This window comes from Cervus elaphus, chromosome 11 (assembly GCF_910594005.1).
Source record: "Cervus elaphus chromosome 11, mCerEla1.1, whole genome shotgun sequence".
In the NCBI taxonomy this organism is placed as follows: Eukaryota; Metazoa; Chordata; class Mammalia; order Artiodactyla; family Cervidae; genus Cervus; species Cervus elaphus.
In genome coordinates this window covers 73,935,241-73,954,750 of record NC_057825.1, presented here as the reverse complement: position 1 = coordinate 73,954,750, position 19,510 = coordinate 73,935,241, and the positions used below count along the sequence as shown (strand labels likewise).

At 48.6% G+C, this 19,510-nt stretch overlaps 1 protein-coding gene across 1 annotated transcript in view; it reads right to left on the bottom strand.

The window, feature by feature from the left end:
• Positions 1–19,438, bottom strand: part of KCNK12 (potassium two pore domain channel subfamily K member 12) — a 48,677-nt gene extending 29,239 nt beyond the window's left edge. The window contains exon 1 of the mRNA XM_043918076.1: positions 18,455–19,438. Coding sequence (XP_043774011.1) covers positions 18,455–18,845 — 391 coding nt within the window. The 5' untranslated portion in view covers positions 18,846–19,438. The remainder of the gene's footprint in view (positions 1–18,454) is intronic.
• Between the last annotated feature and the right edge of the window lie 72 nt (positions 19,439–19,510).

Here is a 19,510-nt window from a genome sequence, read left to right as displayed (position 1 = left end):
GGACTCTCAAGAGTTTTCTCCAACACCACAGTTCAAAAGCATCAATTCTTCAGTGCTCAGCTTCCTTTATAGTCCAACTCTCACATCCATACATGACTACTGAAAAAACCATAGCTTTGACTGGATGGACCTTTGTTGGCAAAGTAATATCTCTGCTTTTTAATATGCTGTCTAGGTTGGTCATAGCTTTTCTTCCAAGGAGCAAGTGTCTTTTAATTTCATGGCTGCAGTCACCATCTGCAGTGATTCTGGAGCCCAAGAAAATAAAGTCTCTCACTGTTTCCACTGTTCCCCATCTATTTGCCATGAAGTGATGGGACCAGATGCCATGATCTTAGTTTTCTGAATGTTGAGTTTTAAGCCAAGTTTTTCACTCTCATCTTTCACCTTCATCAAGAGGCTCTTCAGTTCTTCTTCACTTTCTGCCATAAGGGTGGTGTCATCTGCATATCTGAGGTTATTGATATTTCTCTCAGCAATCTTGAATCCAGCTTGTGCTTCTTCCAACCCGGCATTTTGCATGATGTACTTTGCATGTAAGTTAAATAAGCAGGGTGACAATATACAGCCTTGAGGTACTCCTTTCCCAATTTGGAACCAGTCCATTGTTCCATGTCCAGTTCTAACTGTTGCTTCTTGACCTGCACACAGATTTCTCAGGAGGCAGGTAAGGTGGTCTGTTATTTCCATCTCTTGAAGAATTTTCCAGTTTGTTGTGATCCACACAGTCAAAGGCTTTGGCATAGTCTATAAAGCAGAAGTAGATGTTTTTCTGGAACTCTCTTGCTTTATCAATGATCCAACAGATGTTGGCAATTTGATCTCTGGTTCCTCTGCTTTTTAAATCAAGCTTGAACATCTGGAAGTTCACAGTTCATGTACTGTTGAAGCCTGGCTTGGAGAATTTTGAGCATTACTTTGCTAGTGTGTGATCCATACATGACATGCATCCATATATGACTACTGAAAAAAACCACAGCTTTGACTATACGAACCTTTGTCAGCAAAGTAATGTCTTTGCTTTTTAATACACTGTCTAGGTTTGTCATAGCTTTTCTTCCAAGGAGCAAGCATCTTTTAATTTCATGGCTGCAGTTACTATCCACAGTGATTTTGGAGCCCAAGAAAATAAGTATAAATTTCTTACTTAGTGAATATATCTCTTCTGAAAGATCTAATCATTTTCTCTGACACTGCCCATCACACTCTTATCCAAGTCACCATCATCTCTGGAATACTTCAAAAGCCTCCTAACTAGTTTCCATGCTTCTACATTTGGTCCCCTATGCCTATAAACTCATTGCACTCCTCTTCTCACAACCCTCTAAAGGCTCTCATTTTACTTAGAGTAAAATCTCAAGGCCTTGCCATGGACCATAGACCCTGCATGGTTTAGTCCTTGGCTATTGGCTCAGATGGTAAAGAGTCTGCCTGCAGTGCAGGAGACCCAGGTTCAATCCCTGGGTCGGGAAGATCCCCTGGAGAAAGGAATGGCAACCTACTTCAGTATTCTTGGCTGGAGAATTCCATGGACAGAGGAGCCTAGTGGACTACAGTCCATGGGATCACAAAGAGTTGGATACAACTGAGTGACTAACACACATACACTTTGCTCTGAGTTCACATTCTAACATTCTCCCACTTGACCCTTCTTCAAACAGTCCTCCAGGCTCACTGGTTTCCTTGCTGCTTCTCCAACAAACCATGCAAACTCCTACTTAAGGACCTTGACACTTGCTGGAATAATCTTCCTCCAAGTAGCCACATGGCTTGCTCCCTTGCTTCACTCCATGTCTTTCCTCAAGGGTCATGTCATCAGAGACCCTTTTAGATTACCCTATGCAAAAAAGCACCCCCACTCCCATCACTCTTCATTCTGTTACCTTATTCTTTTAATAGCATTTATCACTGTCTGCCTTTTACTTATTTGTTGACTGACTGCCTCCTCCAACTAGAATGTTAGCTCCACACAGCGGGGACTTTGTTTGCTTACTCACTGATGTACACAGAATGTGAAATCAGTAACACACGTGTATGCGTCTCTACCTCAAGTTTGTTCTGGACTCCTTGATACATAAAAACATTTTGGTGCCAGTTCTGGGTAAGACAGGTCATTGGTTGAAAGTTCAACTCTAACCACAGGCTTCCCTGTGCATAGCTCAGAAGGGCTGGGAGGAGCTCTAAATGACATGTGTGCCACTTCAGTGGCACCCCTCGGGGGTTGGAAACACTAGGAAAATTACAAGGGAGAACAGCCAGGGCCGTGCAGATGCTGGCTCATTCGATCACGTTATACTGAGAACTGGGCCCCTCTCTGCAGGGTCTGCATCAGCTCTTTCCTCTTCCTCAGCCCTGGGGAGAGGAGAGGGTCAGGAGCTAGGACAGAATTAATCAGAGTACTCAGCTCCGAGTTGAAGTTAGAGTGCCCTTCAGCTGTAAACAGCTATAAAAGAAGAAGAAATTTTATGGAAAAACATTTAAAAAGATATAAACCAAGGATTTAGAAGAAGGTGAAGGTGATTCTGACAAAGATGTCATGAATTAAGGTCATTGCTACACACCAACTTCCTTTGCATTCAGGCCATCCTCCCTCCGTGCCTTTCTCACCTGCTGGGCACAGAAGCTGCCCTCAGCAGTCTCTGAGCAGTGGTTGGGGGTGGGGAGGGCTGCCCTGCTGAATTCTGCTTTGGAGGAGGGGCTTTCTCATCCAGACTCAGCCTGACTTCACTCTCTGCCTTCTGTACAGTTGCAGCATCCTCAACTCCCTTCCTCCCATTATTAGACATGCACACAAATCTCCGGATTCATCACAGAGATCCCCAAGCCCGTAGTTAGCCCCTTTCCTTAGATCTTCATGTGTGACTTTGATGTCAAGAAATTAAGGAAGAACCGAGGATGAGAACCAAGATTAGTAAGGGTCATATTGAGTCATGTTGAATGCCAGTTACTAGACCCTGCCATTTGGCTCCTGAGACCATCTCTCATATCTCTCACGCTTCCTCTTCTCCTTTCCAAAGGCCACAGGATCCTCAGCCCTTATCGCTGTCCCCCTCCATTCAAATCACTCTGCACACAAGTATTTAGCATCCTGGTCTGCCACATTAACAGATGAACAACACTTACTGACCTGTTATATGGCCAATTATGTGGGTCCTTCCCACGACCACACAAGAGAGATGTCATTGTGAGAAAGATTTGTGCACAGCTGCTAAGTTGGATGTGCCAAATTCTGCTCTCTGTCCACAGTGCATACACCAGTGGCTGTAAAACAAGAGTTATCATATATCATGAGCCACTTAGAGCTCATGAAGAAATAATACACATTGGCAATCCCTCTGAATGAGTTTGGAATCACATAGCAGTTCAGAGATGAATATTACAAAATCAAGGATTTGCCACCTTAGAGACACATAAGCTCCCAATAAACTGAATGGGACAGCTGGTAGTGGGCTGATTTAAATGTTCAAAGTGAACACCCAAAACAAGGGACTTCACAATTATCTGGTTGTTTCCAGGCCATTTAGAGACCGACAATTTAGACTAACAAGATTGCCTGATTTAATGGCATAACTATATAGTGACTAATCAGCCAGAATGTTCTTCTCAAACACTCATCATCACATTATACTCCTGCTCAAGAACGTGTATTGGCCTCTTAATGCTCCTCACGCCAAATCTAAGGCATTTCTGCCCAGCTTTCAATATGACCTCTGATAAGACCTAAACCTACGGAGCAGTTTTACCAGTTGCCGATCCTCAACATGCCTAAGGCAGGCCGGTCCTGACCTCCCGCACACTGCTCCCCCAGGCCTACCCTGAGAGGTGGCATTAGACATACCGGAATGAGCAAAGGATCTGGGGTTCAGCTTTGCCACTCACTGTGTGATATCAGCCAAATCACCAAGAAAAACACTAACTCATATTAAAGTGTTTATTAAATGCCATGGCCAGATGAAGCACTGATCTTCATGGTCTCATATAAGTCTCCCAACAACCATGTGAGACAGACACTGTTTTATTCCCCTTTCGTAGATGCTAAAACAGATGCTTTAGAAGTTTGTTCATTTGTTTAACAAACACCAGTTGCTGTGCTGTGTGCCGAGAATATAACAGTAGATGAGACAAGACCTTTGTTCTCATACAGCAGGGAGTGGCCAGAGGCCATGCAATAAACAAGTAAATACAGGAAGTGGATGACTTAGGAAAGTGGTACATACTCTAAAAAGACAGCAGTGTGATGAACAGCAGCTGGGGGTGAGTGGGCAACACTCTTGTAGTCAGGTGGTTAGAGAAGGCTCCTCAGGGGTGCCATTTTCATTTTAGATGTCGAGGTATCAATGTCGTTGAAAAGTCAGCTATGCCGAGGGGACATCTAGGGAACAGGGCTCCAAGCAGCAGAAACTGCAAATGCAAATGCAGTGAGGTCTAATAAGTCTAGTTTGGCCATAGTGAGCTGAGCAAAGGGGAGAGCAGACCCAGTGAGGCCCAGAGGAGGCAGGGCCAGGTCACTCAGGGCCTTGTGGGTCATGATGAAGAGACAGATTTCCTGCAATTGGAAGTCATTGGCAGGTTTCAAATAAGGGAAGGACTTGACTGATTCATACTTTTAAAGATCTCTTTGTGGACTTCCCTGATGGTCCAGGGGTGAAGAATCAGCCTTCCAACACAAGGGACATGGGTTCAATCCCTGATCGGGGAACTAAGATCCCCCACATGCTGAGGATCTCAGCACACCACAACTGGAGAAGCCTGCGCACTACTATGAAGCCAAAAAAGAAAAAAAGATCTTTTTGGCTGCTGTGTGGAAAAGAGGTCAAAAAGCAGGAGGAAGCTGGAGGATTTGTTGGGAGACTGATTTGGTTGTCCCAGCAACATACAATGATTGTGATCAAAGTAGCCCAGTAGTGATGGACATGGAGACAGAGGATGGAGGTGGGGAACTGTTGACCAAAACCATCAACCAGGCACAGTGACAACCACTTGCCTAAGTAGTCTCACAACAGGAGGTCCCAATAAAGAACACGGTGTTGCTGTCAAAAACTAACCAGAATTTGGGAGGGACCAAAAGAAGGAGGAGATAGCCAACTTCCCAGAATCCTTCACACTGGAATCCATCCTGGCTGAGGGATGCATGTGCCACCAGGAAGGGCCCTGAGTCAGACCAAATATGGGCACAGGCAAGATGAGTGGCCTGAGACAACCCGGAAGCTAACCCCGTCACCATAGAACCTGAGACTCCGGGCCACATGGCAGAGCAGCTCTCCTGGGCTCCTTACCCTGCTGCTCTCTAACCAGGCACCCCTTTCCAATAAAGTCTCTTTCTTCATCAGTGCATGTATCTCCCTGGACAATTCATTTCCAAGTGTCAGACAAGAGTCCACTCTTGGGCTCTGGAAGGGGTCCCCCCTCCTGCAACAAAATTGGAGCATATTTTGCAGATTGAGCTGACACGATCTGATGATGAATATGGAACATTAGAGAGAAAGGAATAAGGACAGCTCCTCATGATGGCATGAGATGTTGAGATGAAGAAGACTGGAATAGAGCAGAAATCAAGGGTTCTACTTTGGTCTTCTTAAGTTTTGATACATACTAGGCCTCCACACAGAGACGCCAGTTAGGCTGTTGGACCTCCAGTCTTGAAGCATAGTGTGGAAGATTGGGGTTATTCATCTAGAAGTCATCAGAAGATAGACAGGGTTTAAAGCCAACAGTGTTATAAGGGCTCAAAGAATGTTACCCCAAAATATTCAACGTTGGCATAAGGATTATTTTGAGCTAGAGGCAATAGAGAAACAACAGATGCAGGAAAAGCTCTCTACCCTTCCTCTATAAGCCCAAAGGTAAGGTATAAATTTTCCTTTGTGAAGGTGTCCCCCCTCCTCTCAACTACAGCAGGAAAGAACAACTTTTAATCACCAGAGACACTTCTCACCCCAAGACTGCAAGAGATAGAGTCTGCACAATAAAGCTTACTAAAATAACCCTTACCTTCCATTGAAAAAAAATTTTTTTGAAAGTGTTAGTCACTCAGTCATGTCCTATTCTTTATGAGCCCATGAACTGTAGCCTGCCAGGCTCCTCTGTCCATAAGTTTCCCCCTCATGTTTACCTTCTCACAACCTATTGCTCCTAGAAGCCCAAACCCTTGTCTGTTCCGTATTATTTCTCCACAATTTACAGCTTTGTTAAAATGGCATATAAGCCCCAGGCTTAATTGCTCTTTCTTTGGGTCTTCAATTCTTTTCTATAAAGGCCTCCATATGCATACATAATAAGCCTTTTCTTATGTCCATCTCTTTCATCAGTTTAATTTGCAGTACTCCAGGTTTAGAACCTAAGGGGACAGAAGAAAAAAGTTTTCCTCTCCTACAGGTCGAGTGACAAGGTCTGGAAAGAGAATCCAGGGAGAAAGGGACCCTCTAACAATAAGAAAGCACAGAGGAGAGGGTTCAGCAAAGGAGACTGGATGGCAGCCAGTGAGGACCAAGGAGCGCGTGGTGCTTCACAAACCAAGAGAAAAGAGGATTTCAAGGAGGGATGGCTGGTGGTATCAAATGTTGCTGAGATGCTGAGTAAGATGAAGATAGGGAAGGCATCACTGGAATTATAGAAAGGAGGTCATGGGGGATCTTACAAGAGCAGACTCAGTGGAAATATGGGGCTGGACTCTGGTTTGGGGTGGATTCAGTGGAGGAAGAGAGATGTTGACTACTCTTTTGAGATGTTTTCCTGTAAAAAGGAGCAGCGAAATGGGGAGGAAGCTGGAGGATGATGCAAAGGGTCAAGGGAGGGGTCTATTAAGAAGAAAATACAGCATATTTGCATACTGGAGGACAGACCAACAGTGCATGGTGTGTGTAACGGCAAAAACAAAGTCTTTGAGAAAGCTGGACAGGATGAGACCCAGTGAGGCAGGCATTTGAAAGTGGGCAGTCCATCTGCTGTTTCAAAGGAGAGGCAGCTCCACATGATGAATGGATTTGGAGTTGTAAAGATGAAAGAGTCTCTGTCTGATTACTTTTATTTTCTCAATGAAGTGTGAGCAGAGAGTGAGGGGTGTGGGAGGCTAGGAAGTCAGCCTCCCTGGGAAGAAGAGGAATAAGCGGTGAACTGACACAGTAGGAACGTAGGAGGAGGGTCTGCGAGGTGGAGTGTCTGGCTGGTCCCCAGGGCCATTAATTTAAAGTTGGACTGGTCAGCATCTTTGCACGATTTTTTCTAGTCACATGGAGCAGCGTGGGCACAGGTTAGGAATGGGTGGAAAGCTGGTATTTTGATGGTACCAGGGTAGGTATAGGGACACAATGCAGGGAGAGAGAGGGGCAAGGAAGCTAAGGGTCCTTGCAGAGAGAGTGAATCTAAGCTGGGTCAAGAAAGGAATGAGGGCCCAAAGAAAATGATGGAAACATCAGAGTAGGAGACTGCAGGTTTGGGGTCCAAGGAATACTATATTGGGGCAACAGAGGATGTGACCTGGAAAGGTGGGAGGTGGTGACCAGAAGGTGGGCTTTGAAGGCAGTGCAGCTCACTAGTCATGGCTTTGAAGGCAGTGCAGTTTATTCACTGGACATGGATGGAACAGAGGACTTGCTGGAGGGGGATAGAGGAAAACACTTCTATAGATGAGATGGTCAAGGAATGTGAGGCTGGGGTCTTGGATGAGTCATGCCTGGGAGACTGGACAGGGGTGGAGATGAAGGCAGTGAGCTGGACTTCTTAAGTGATCAGGAGATGTTCCCTGGCAACCCCACTAGTGAATTACAGAGCTGGAATCCTAAGGCAGGCCAGGGTCCCCAGTACTTGCCCATAATCACTACACTACACTGAAATCTGCATCTTGGTGATGCAAATTTATTCATTCTTAACATGGAGGCACCTACAGGACCAGCCTGCCTGGCTGAATAATGCACAGCAATGAGCTTTATAATGCACTTTCCATGCGCTGTGCATATGCTCTGTTGGTTGGACCACTCCAGCGGATCTGAGCAACTCCAGTCAGAACAGGGCACACCACTCATATCAGCTAATGAAATCCACGCCTCTGAACTGAATTTGACCAGAACCCGTTGACTTTAGGGACTGGGCTGCCTCAGAGATCTGGGGTCTGTGTAGCAATGGCAGTAAGGGGACTTGATGTGGCTGCAGGCTTCCTGACATACTGGCTGCATGCTGCATCTCACTTGAAATGCACTGGTGTCTCTGGCTACTTACAGAAGCACCAGAGTGAATTCCTCTGCAAATTGAAGCTTTCTTTTACAAAGTGAATCATCATCTGATTAAGTGGAGATTTTCATATTTTACTCTTTTGTTAGACTGGTGTCTAAGTAGAGTTGAAAATCCTGGAAATGGCCAATTATTCAAATTTATGTTCATTCCACAAGTATTCATGGAGCCCCTCCCTCCCATGTGCCAAGCCCAGTGCCAGGCACGGAGAGATGGAGCAGAGAACAGGAGAGAGAGGCTCCCGGGTATTGGGAGGGTCAGGCCCTGCAGTTCCACTCAGCATGGGCAGTTTTGTCTTTTCTTTTCCCTCCCTGGCCCGGGCTGTCCCTGCAGCTTTTCTGGCAGGTCCTGGTGTGAGCAGCTCACCACAAGGCGTTCAGAATTCAGAACACTTGGCAGCAAGGGGGTGAGATCGTGGCCATTTGGAAAGGATTAGGGAGAAGTCACGCGGAGTGCGATTTGAGGCTTATGTTTATCTCAACTGTAACTTTCCAGAAAGCTGGGACACCCCATTCCAATAAAAGCTTTCCCAAGTATTTTTAGAGGCATTGTGATGGTGCTCGGCTATGTGGATGAGGTGGTTTTCTGGATTTGTGGAATCGCATTTAGTTACTTATAAAATTTCTGTTCAATTTATGAGCCAACATCTGGCTTCTAAGGGGTGCGTCATGGGCTAGTGATGAAGAAGGTAGAGCTATTGAGCTGAGAGGCAGAATTCAGCAGGGCTTCCTTGTGGCCGGAAGCTGCAGCGACGGCCAGGGCCAGATGGGCCATCTGGGCTGGTGGGAGAGCTGGGACCAGAAGCCTGGCTTCATTGTTCAGAACTGAACTTGTCCCACCACTCCTGGGGCACTGGGGCTGAGGCTCAGAATCATCTGGTTTGGTTTCACTCCAGTAATTCTGCCGGGCCCCAGGCAGGGTAGGACAAGGACCCGGCTGACTCAGAGAGCCACGGAGACAGCACTGTCCGCCAGGGGAGCCCCAGCCAGAGTGAGCTGGCTGTCTGCTACACACCTGCCAGCCACTGAGAGATCGTTAAACCAGTGGCCAGTGCACGGCCAGCCCCTCTGGCTCCGCCGGGCATGGAGGGAAAGGCAGGTGCTGCGAGGTTCCTGGAGCCCAGCCTGCGCCCAGCTTTTTCCACTTTCTTTTTATTATTTCCAGCAGTCCAAGGTTTTCAGTTACTCACACTCATTTATTCATTCCATCCATTCAACATACGTTGATTAATCGCCGCCTTTGTGCCAAGCATTCTGCTCCATGATTTGCAGAAACTACCTCTTTGCTTTTTAATTATCTCCATCTCCAGACACAGTGCCCACTTCGTAGTAGTCATTCTTTGCATGGCTGCTGCCATATGGCTGTTACTGTCACTAACTAGCGGTGACAAGCACTTCTAAGACAGGGCTCCTGACCTGGAGGAAGGAGAAAGGACACCTACTGGGTTCTAGGTCCTGTGCCAGACTTTACTATACCTTACCCCACTGAACAGAGGCTGGCATTATTGCCAGGGAAACTGGCATAGAAACAGATAGTGACCACGTGTCTTGGGGCAGTAAGAGGGCTCCAAGAAGGTCTTGCTTTTGTGGTCTCATCTGAGCTGCAGCTTAAAAACCAAGTTCATTTGGTGAAAAGATGGAAAGAAAGGGAAGACCATCCAGGTGGAGAAAACAGTATGAGCAACGGCCTGGAGCCTGAACACGCCTGGAGTTCAGGGGTGGGGCTGTGGGGGAGGGTGGGGTGGAGGGGGGCTGGCCAGAAGTTGAGAGTGGCTAGAGTCAGGGGTGCACTGGCGGGTCCTTGGTTTCATGCATTCCCTCAATGTCTGAGCAGGTTTGCCTCTAAGACATGCCCTTGGATAGTCCTGACCTGGTCATGTCCCCAGACTTTCCTGGCTGGTGTGCTAAAGTGCAGACCTCCGGGTTATTTGCTTTTCTGTTCCCACCTCTCCTTGGCCACTGCTGCTGTCCTAAGTACAAGGCTGAGGGCCTTCAGGTCATGAGATCCTTTCTCTGGGCAGGAGCTTGGTGCAATGGGCCCCGAACATTCCCATCAACACAGCTGCTGGAGTTGTAGTGAGCTCTGCACGGAGTACCATGCTCATCCACACTCTCTTGCCTGCCTGCGGCCTCCCTCAGAAAGGATGCATGGTGGTGTGGGATGGAAAGCCCGCAGCCCTCGGCTCAGCGTAGCCACTGGGGCTACAAGGAGAATGGCAGAACCAAATCCGAATCCCCAAACTGTGCCTGAGCCTCCTCACACTCACCTCCTCTGCCCCCACTACCCAGCAGACCCTAGACTGGGCTGGGACTCATCTCCCTCTGTGGCTGTGCGTGGCTCAGGGGCAACAGAGAGGTTCTTGTGCAGTCAGGGCTCCTGAATCTTCTATCCTGCCACTGATTTCTTTGCCCTGTAACCCTAGGCAAGTTGCTTAACCTCTCTGAGCTGTTTCATCATCTGTGAAATGGGAATACAGCATTCTCTTTGCTGTTCTGGGGTTTGGGGAAAGATTCCTGAGTAAACACAAGTAAAAACACTGTAAACAGGCAAACATAACACGTGTGGATGGGGGGGATGGTGGTAATAATCAAAGAGATCAGAGATGCTCCAGTTACCCTTTGGCTCCCCAGAACAAAGGCCCTGACTCCTGGCAGGGTGGAGTCTGGAGAGGGAACGTTCTGGCAGGCTCTTCAGCCTTGCCTCTCCTGCCCTAAACCTGGGGATGCTGTCTCCACCCATTGAGGGAGCTGAGGAGCCCCAGGATGAAAGGAGTAGCAGCAGCCTGGCTCCCCCCACAATGGGGTGATGCCATCGTGCCATCCTACCACTGCCTCTCCCCACAGTCCCAACACCAGACCCGCCTCAGAGAAGCGTGGGGAGGCCAGGTCTCAGCTCCACGACCTCCCCCTAAGCCCAGGCTATGCCAAGAGGCGCCGGCCCACCAAACCCAGAGGGTGGGCAGCGGGGGGATAGAGGGTGGCTTTCCAGGGCTCTGCTTGAGGGGTGAGGACCAGAGACACAGCAGGGGACACCAGTCTAAACCACCACTCGGTCACTCGTTCAGTTATTCACCAATCATCTTTAAAAAGATCAAACAGCACACACACGAGGCATTAAAAATTCCAGTTGAAGACCCAAAGAAAATGCATTTTAAAGAGCTCCCTCCCAGGTCAGTTATGTAACAGCATCAGACAGCAATGCGCCCCCGAGATAGCGGCCCATGAGAGGGTGGTAGATGCCACAGGGCAGGGGCGGTGAGACCCAGAGGGCTGGACGCAGAACGGTGGGTCAGGGCTGAGCTCAGCTTCCCTTTGCGCAGGGGGGCAGTGCAGGGCTCGCCCATGAGGCTCACCCTGTTCTGAGGGGCTGATGCTTTCTGAGGGCTTGCCAGGCACTGCACATACAGATTAGCTCCTTCTTCCCTTGTGGGCGCCCATGGGCAGGGAGCATTGCTATCCTCACTTTTCAGAGGAGGAAACTGAGGTGAGAAGAGGCATGCCCTCTCACTAGGAGCGCGCGGCTCGGAAGTGGCAGAACTGGGACCGGGACCCAGGCTGCAGAGTTGGTGTGCTTAGCCTGCACTGAGGGCACCAGAGGATGTGAGCAAGCCACCTTCCCAGATATGAGAGCATCAGAGCTGGAGGGGACCCAGGTGACCCCGGCACTCCCTACTTTTAGGAATGAAGACGCTGCGGCCCCGCCTGGTGACCGTTCCTGCTTACAGCCATGCAGCCAGTGAGGGGCAGAGCGGGTCTAGGCTGCAGTCCCTGACTCACTGCTGCTGCTTTATACCCACGCTGTGTCCAGTGCACTCTGGGAACCAAGGATATGGGCATCTCTCGGAGCTAGTGAGGAATGCAGAGTCTCAGGGTCCACCCAGACCTCCTGAAACTGACACCCGCACTATGATCAAAGCTAGTAATTCGGATACTGTCTTGATTGAGAAGCACGGCTCTGTGCTGCCCCGCCTTCTTGGTCAGCAGTATCTGTTACTGGGAAAATAATGCCTTTGTGTCCAGACACTGTAAGACTTCAGCTACTGTCTTCTTTCTGTAATAGGTGGCTTGCTGTTTTTTTGTTGACAAAAAGGTATAAATGCTTGGAGAAAGTTCTAGAGGATTTTTACAGCTGGAATATTCTAGAGATAGGTATCTGCTCCATGTGGCACAGTTCTGGGCCAGTCCAGGCTGGGGTCCTTGGGCACAGTCAGGATCAAAGGGACACACCCTCTCCGTCAGCTGGCTTGCCCTGAAGTGGTGGCAGACATCCCCGGGAATGCAGGGGACGGGAAGGAAGAGGCTCCAGGTATTCCCTCTCTGTTTTTGATGGCTGGGAAGCTGTTCCTGTTTTCCTTCCTGCCCTTCTCCACTCACCCAAATTCCCCAAAGGAAGTGGCCCTCAGTAAAGCAAGAGAGGCTGAAGATGCTGAAGCCACTGCCCTGGTCAGGGGTCAGCTCAGTCCCAGGGTCTGAGCTCAATCCTGGAGAAAACCAAGTGGACCTGTGGCTGTTTCCATGGAGCAATTTGCTGGGTAACTGTCTAGTCTCTTCTAGGCTCTGTAGAGGCTGTAGGCTCAGCTCAGGAGAGATCAGACAGTCCTTCACTCCAAAGGGACTGGCCCCAAGAGCCATGAAGAATGGCAGTGTCTCCTGACTATCAATTTCACTGCTGGGAATTCAACCCAAGGAGATATTGCATGAAGAAAAGGCCATCTGCATAAAGATAATCACTGTGGTATTACTCAAAATAGCTCCCCAAACTGAGAACCACACCCAGACACCCAGCAATGGGGGTAGTAAATTATAGCACATCATTTAGAGAGAATATTAGGCACTCATTAAAATTAGTATGTGGTGCTTCCCTGGTGGTCCAGTGGTTAAGAATCCATCTTACAATGCAAGGGATACCAGTTCGATCTCTGGTCTGGGAAGATCCCACATATTGCAGAGCAACTAAGCCCCTGCACCACAACTACTGAGCCTGTGCTCTGGAGCCCACAAACTGTAACTACTGAAGCCCATGCAACTACAGCCTGCGCTCCACAATAGGAGAGACGCCACCACAATGAGGAACCAGCAAACCACAATGAAGAGTAGCCCCCGCTTGCTGCAACTAGAGAAAGTCCACGTGCAGAAACAAAGACACACGCAGCTAAAAAATAAATAAATAAAATGAGTGTGTGAAGGACATGTGGAAGGATGGAAACAACACTGATGACATTATAAAATGTTAGACCAAAAGCAGTTCAGCACTTGTCAATCAGTTTCCTTTCATTTTCCTACAAAAGAAAGTACTGCAAGGGACCTTGCAAAAATGAAAACAGTTATATGAGGGCAGAGTATTATGAGTTATCATAATTATTGACCATTTACAATGTGCTGGGTCCAGTGCTAGTTGCTGAGGAAGGAGCAATGAATTAGAATGCATTTTCCTCGCTGTCCATCTGGAGTTCCAAATCTAATGATGGATTTCCACCCCACCCCCACAAATGTCCTTCAAAGTTGTCACAGCATCATCTTCCAATTTAAAAAAAAAAACAAACTGATGAGAGAAATAAGCAAATAAAGGTGCTCCTCTCCTTCTGGGTAATATATTTTACTCCTAGCATCAGAGACAGCTCCAGCTGGATTACATACATGTCAGAAGAAAACCGAGTGTAAATGTGGTAGTGACATTTCGGTCTTATAATGTCTTAGTTTCCTTTGAAACAAAAACATTTTAAAAACTCCATATTAAAAAGGAAGAAAAAAGTTAGAACTTGTTACTAATCTTGCAGTTGAATAATTAAGTATGCCTAATTCTGAAAGTAGCAAGCTAAATTATGCAGTGCCAAAAGTGACATCTCTTATACCTACACCATGCCGGCTAGAGCGGCATGGTTTTAGCTTTATAGCTAAAATACGCTGCCAGAAAACCTAATAAAAGGAAGCAAAAATATTTCTGTTTATATCAAGCTGCCATTTGAGAGAGACTTTTAAATATGTTCTTCCCTATGTGTAAATCTGACAGCAGTTGCATAATTAAAACCCCAGTGGAGAGTTTCCTTTTAATCTTTTCAAAGTAAACCAATAAAACATCCTTTAGGATATGAAATGACATATTAATACTCTTTGTATGTTTGAATATCATTCACCTAGGGACTACCTCCAAGAATACTGTTTAGTGCTAAAAGAACACCAGTTACTGTCTTTATCTTCAGGAGTTCAAGTTATCATGGGAGATGCAGATAACAACATGCCACAGGCGATACATGCATGGTTGTGAGTTCTGCTTGCTTAGGATTTTGTTAAATGGAGGAATGAATAACTGGATGCATTTACATTAAAACAAACTTGATTTCATCTCCTTGGGAATATGTCACAGAGCATAAATGGGAGAAATAATTGCCCAGGATTTCAGTTCAGTGTAAGCAATCAATATGAATAATTTAGACCACAAAGTGGATTTTTATTTTACTTGAGCTATTCAGACTGAATTTCTATTCAGCCTCAACTACCATTGAACAATCACTGGCAAATCTTCCCACTGGGTCTGTGTTGTGTGGACACACATGTGTCTCACAATTGCAGATTACCTAGCTCCAGATATGGGCCTTGCTCAAGCCAAATGTCAGGACAAATATTCTACCTCATTAGGACGTTTCATCTAACCTGAGTATACACAGCCACACCTGAATTTTTCTTCTATCTCTCCCTCTAGCTGGAGGCCCATTCCTGCCCCTTCTTCCCCTCCTCTACACACCCACCCACACACACACACACACACACACACACACACAAACTAGTGCAAAAGAAGGCAGAGAGCAAGTGGCTACTGTTCTTGGACCAGAATTTACCCAAATGTCTCCTACTTGCTAGCATTCCTGTCTCTGACCTTCTTGGTACTGGCTCTTGTCTTCCCAGCTGTCTAAGACTTGCCAGATGCTTCTTTCTAGCCTGTCTGAACTCTAAGATGTGTCTGATCCTTCAAGTTCTCTCTGGACTTAATTGTTGGCCTGACCAACAGACCAGTCTGTCTGCCCAGCCCTGCTGCGGTGTCAGACACACACACACATTAAATACTTCAGCCTCAAACAAGAATGTGCCCACCAATTATATGAATGAAACTGGCAGAATAAACACAGCATAACTTGGATTCTGGACCCAGCTGAACACATAATTAACTGTGACCCGAGACACATCCCTTAACACTCTGAGCCACATGGGGCTGGACCAAAGGACTCCTCCTTGTTCCAATCATCATTAGTGAGGCTAGCCAAGATGTAGTGCCCGTGAACATTGCAATTCAACTGCCCTTGTTGGAATATGCTTCAACCCTTGCCTTGTAGAATAAGCTTTAACCTTTCAAAATATAGCACTCAGGGCCTGATATACACATTATATGACAATATACCATATTTATGGGATAAATGATGGCAGAGTTTTCTACACTAAGGTCTAGACAAATCTGTTAGCTGGGTCTACACAATACAAGAAAACGTCCACATTGTTGCATGGAGCATTCACACTGTGATATTCAAATAAAACTGAGTGCATGCTAATTTTCCTCTTCACTGGGTGACATGGTAGATACCGAATCCTGACGGCCCATTTTGGACTCAGATTTGGCTCCCTGAGCTGCTGAATCCATAAAAGCACCAGTAGTGATAATCATTGTCTCTGAAGACTCAGGGCATTTAAGGGAAAGGAACTATATAAACAGAAGTGAAACTGACGTATGTAGGTCTTTACTTAAATTTCATCCAAGTACATTTTTGCAAAAGAAGACTGAAATAAAAATCATGCTACTTCAGGATTCAGCAGAACTTATCTAACTGCCTGAGACCATGACAGCAGATGGGTCACTGGCAGAGACCCTGCTACCTATGTGGCTCTCTTGGCACCTCTGCAAAGGGGCTAGTTGAATGCTGAGCTGTCCACCAGCTGATTCTGGTCCCTAAATGCAGCTCTTATCCAAGATGAATGTCTCCCTGCAGCAGATTTTGGAAACAATGTGCTGGGTCATTTGTAACATAGCCACAAGCTTCAACATAGTCCTCCTACAAGGCTTGCCTACATTCCCAAACACAAATCAAGAAAGAGAACATAGTTTCTTTCTGCTTGACTAAAAAACAGCCAATCCTGCCAGTAGATTAAAGGCTCAGGCTTGGAACAATTTGCCAACATGTTGACTTGATTTTGTGCATAGGGCTGAAAAGAAGCTGTAGAAGCCATGGCTGGGCAGTGAATAAAGGCAGTGAATGAATGAAGAAGGGAGCTCATCAGAAAGGCACAGGGACCACAGGTCACTGGAATGAGGCCCCATCTAGACGGACTCATGGCCTGCAGGGGAAGGAGACATTGCTGTCACCTTTTCCCTTAACCAGTGGGTCCCATTAGGAAGCCAAAGTCAGAGCACACCGCCGGGACAGAAATGCTGTGACTGTCCAATATGTGCACAGGTGTGCCTCTAGGTGAAAGCAAATGGGTGCGTTTAAAAGAGGAAGAACATAAATCAATAATGAGCTATGAACACATGATGTCATCAGGACTAAGCATCTTTAGCACTTTTAAAGCACTTAAAAAAAAAACTAGTTGCTATAGCAACTTGATGCAGTTCTTAAAAGGGGATTTTTTTTAAGGGGGTCATTTTATATCTTCAATCACCATAACAACATGATATAGCTTTTACAGGGTATTTTAATCCAATTTGTTTGTGCTTTGGACTTGGGCCATATTTGCCTTTTCTATTTTAAGTCATCAGATCAAACATGACACATGAAAATTCATTGAAAAGAAGTCCTTTCGTAGACTGTACATATACGCTCAGAGAGCCACCTCTAGTTGCTCATGCTCTGCACATGGATGCAGTCTTTCTGCCTTCCAGCAGCCATCTGCAATGGCTTACACTGGGCAGTTAGTCCATACCCCATCTCTAAGCTGGTGTACCACTCCAGGCCAGAATTCACCCAGAGAAGGCTGCCTACGAAATCCTTCACCTTTCAGTCCTGTGACTCCAGTCCCCTCTGCCAAACCTACCACCAGCAGATAGTGCTTTGGGGTGACTGGAAGCAAGAGCAGCCAAATGCTTTTTTTCACCCTGGGACTCAAAGGAGGAGTGGATGAGACACAGAGTCATGCCAAAGTAACAATCTTGTATTTATTCTGCACTCTATACAGTAATGGGAGGAGATCTGTCGCACATGACACCCGGAAATGGGGGGATGCACAAAGTGGGTAAGAGAAGAAGAGAGACAGAGACAGGGTGGAGTGGGGAGCCGTGGTGGCTCCTGAATCTCTATAGAAGAAGCTCAGAGGAGGGTAAAAGAAGTGGGGGGAAGGGCTTCAAGGAACATTTACACAGCATTTCCTGTACTGTTACAAAACCATGAGCTGTTTTTACTGCAAATAAGAGGAAGGGATGATGGAAAGTATAGAGAAGCTAACCCCTGCATACAAGCTACCCCTTGGTGCCAATATTTATTGGAAAAGATAACAAGGTTACAAAGAAAAGAGGTCAAGAAATTGGAGGGAAATTGCAGGGTGGATAGTAAGGGCAGAAAACCAGAATAAGAGCAGCTGAAGTCCTATTCTCCAAGTCTAATGGGTTTTTGCTTTGGGAAGGGATGGTACAGACTGTAGGGAAAAGGTGGAAGGAGACCTGGGGATTAGTCTGAAAAATGGTCACCTTTTCCAAGGTAAAGGGTCTAGAGGACTCGGGAAAACGCATGGGAAAAGAAAGAAGAGAGGGAAAAGAGACAAAAACGCTAGGAGAGAGAAAGGGCTTTCCAGATTACCTGGATGAGGAAACCGAGGACCGGGGGCCGTGAGAAATAAGAAGGAAGCCCCAGGCCCCCCATACATACTCTCCCCTGTCCTTTTCAGAAGCGAACACTGAGACACAAGAGGTTAGGTCACGGAGTTGGCAAGCGCTGGAGCGCGGGCGGCCCCCGGTCTGCCCAGTACCTGGGTAAGGGTTCTCCCCGTTTGGCCTCTCGGCCGGGCAGTCACCACTGGGTAAGCGCCAGTGATGGGCCTTTCAGGCCACCTCCCGCGCCTAAAGCCAGTAAAGAGGGACACGAAGCAGGAAGAGAGGGACTGGCGGGGAGGAGAGGGCGCGATGAAAGTAAGCACTCGGGCATTAGAAGGGAAGAGGAAGCCGAGGGACGCGGCTCGAGCCCCGGAGCAGTGGAAAGGGCAGCAGGTGAAAGACGCGGAGAGGAAAGTGGCGCGCCGGGCGCGTAGCTCACCTATGGTCGACACCACTGTGCCCACGAAGTAGAAGGCGCCGGGGAAGTCCCAGCGCGGGCGCAGCGCATCGGCTCGGACGCCGGCTGCCAGCGCGGCCTCGTAGTGCCGGAGGAAGGCGCGCAGCTCCGGCTCGGCCACGCCGTGCGCCGCGCTGAAGTTGCGCAGCGTGGCGCCCCAGCGCGCCCGTGCCTCCGCCTCGCCCGGACTCTCGAGTGCCGAGAAGACGGTGGCGCCCGCCACCAGGTAGAGGCCGATGAGCGCCGCCAGCAGTACGAAGCGGCCCGTGTCCTCGTTGAGGTGTGAGCGGCGGCAGCAGCAGCAACAGCAGGAGGGGCGCGGCAGGCGGCGGCGGCAGCGGCGGGGCGGGGGCCGGGGGCTGCGGGAGGACATGGTCCGGAGCTCAGCCCCGGGGCCGGGGCGGCGCTCGGGGCCCGGGCCGCGACATCTCCCCCGCGGGAGCAGAAACGTGAGGATGGTGACCAGGGGACTGGGGCCGCCGCGGAGCAGCCCGGACGGCAGGGCGCCTTCGCCTCCTCCTCGGCGCTCAGGCCGCACACGGGTCCCGCGGCCCTTCGGGGGCCAGAGCTGGGGCGCTCCTCTCCGCGCCCCGACGCCTGGCCGGCTCCCGCGGCTCCTCACCCACCGCCCTCGTGCGCGGGGGTCTCAAGGTAGGCCCCTGCCGCCTTGTGGCCGGAGTCCGCGGGGCCCCGGGCCTCATACTCCCCTCCAATCAGGCCGCGGACTGCGGGCGGGGCGGGCTGTAGAGCCCGGGCGCCTAGGACTGGGACAGGGCAGCAGGGCTCGGAGAGAGACCCCGGGGGCGTCCCATGAGGCGTTCCTGCCAAGCGGCTCCCAGACGCAGGCTCCGTGGGCAGTCCAGCTCCCGCCCCCGGGCTTGAGCTGGCGGCGTCGGCTTCGGAGCCTTGGAACCGAGCAGAGTCCGGGGAAGCGCTCCCTTTCCAGCTCCAGCCGGAGAGCCGCCCGCCAGGGAGAGGCGGAGTCACCGGCGCCCGGGGCGGGGTGTTGGGGGTTGGGGAGTAAGGACGGGAGAGAAG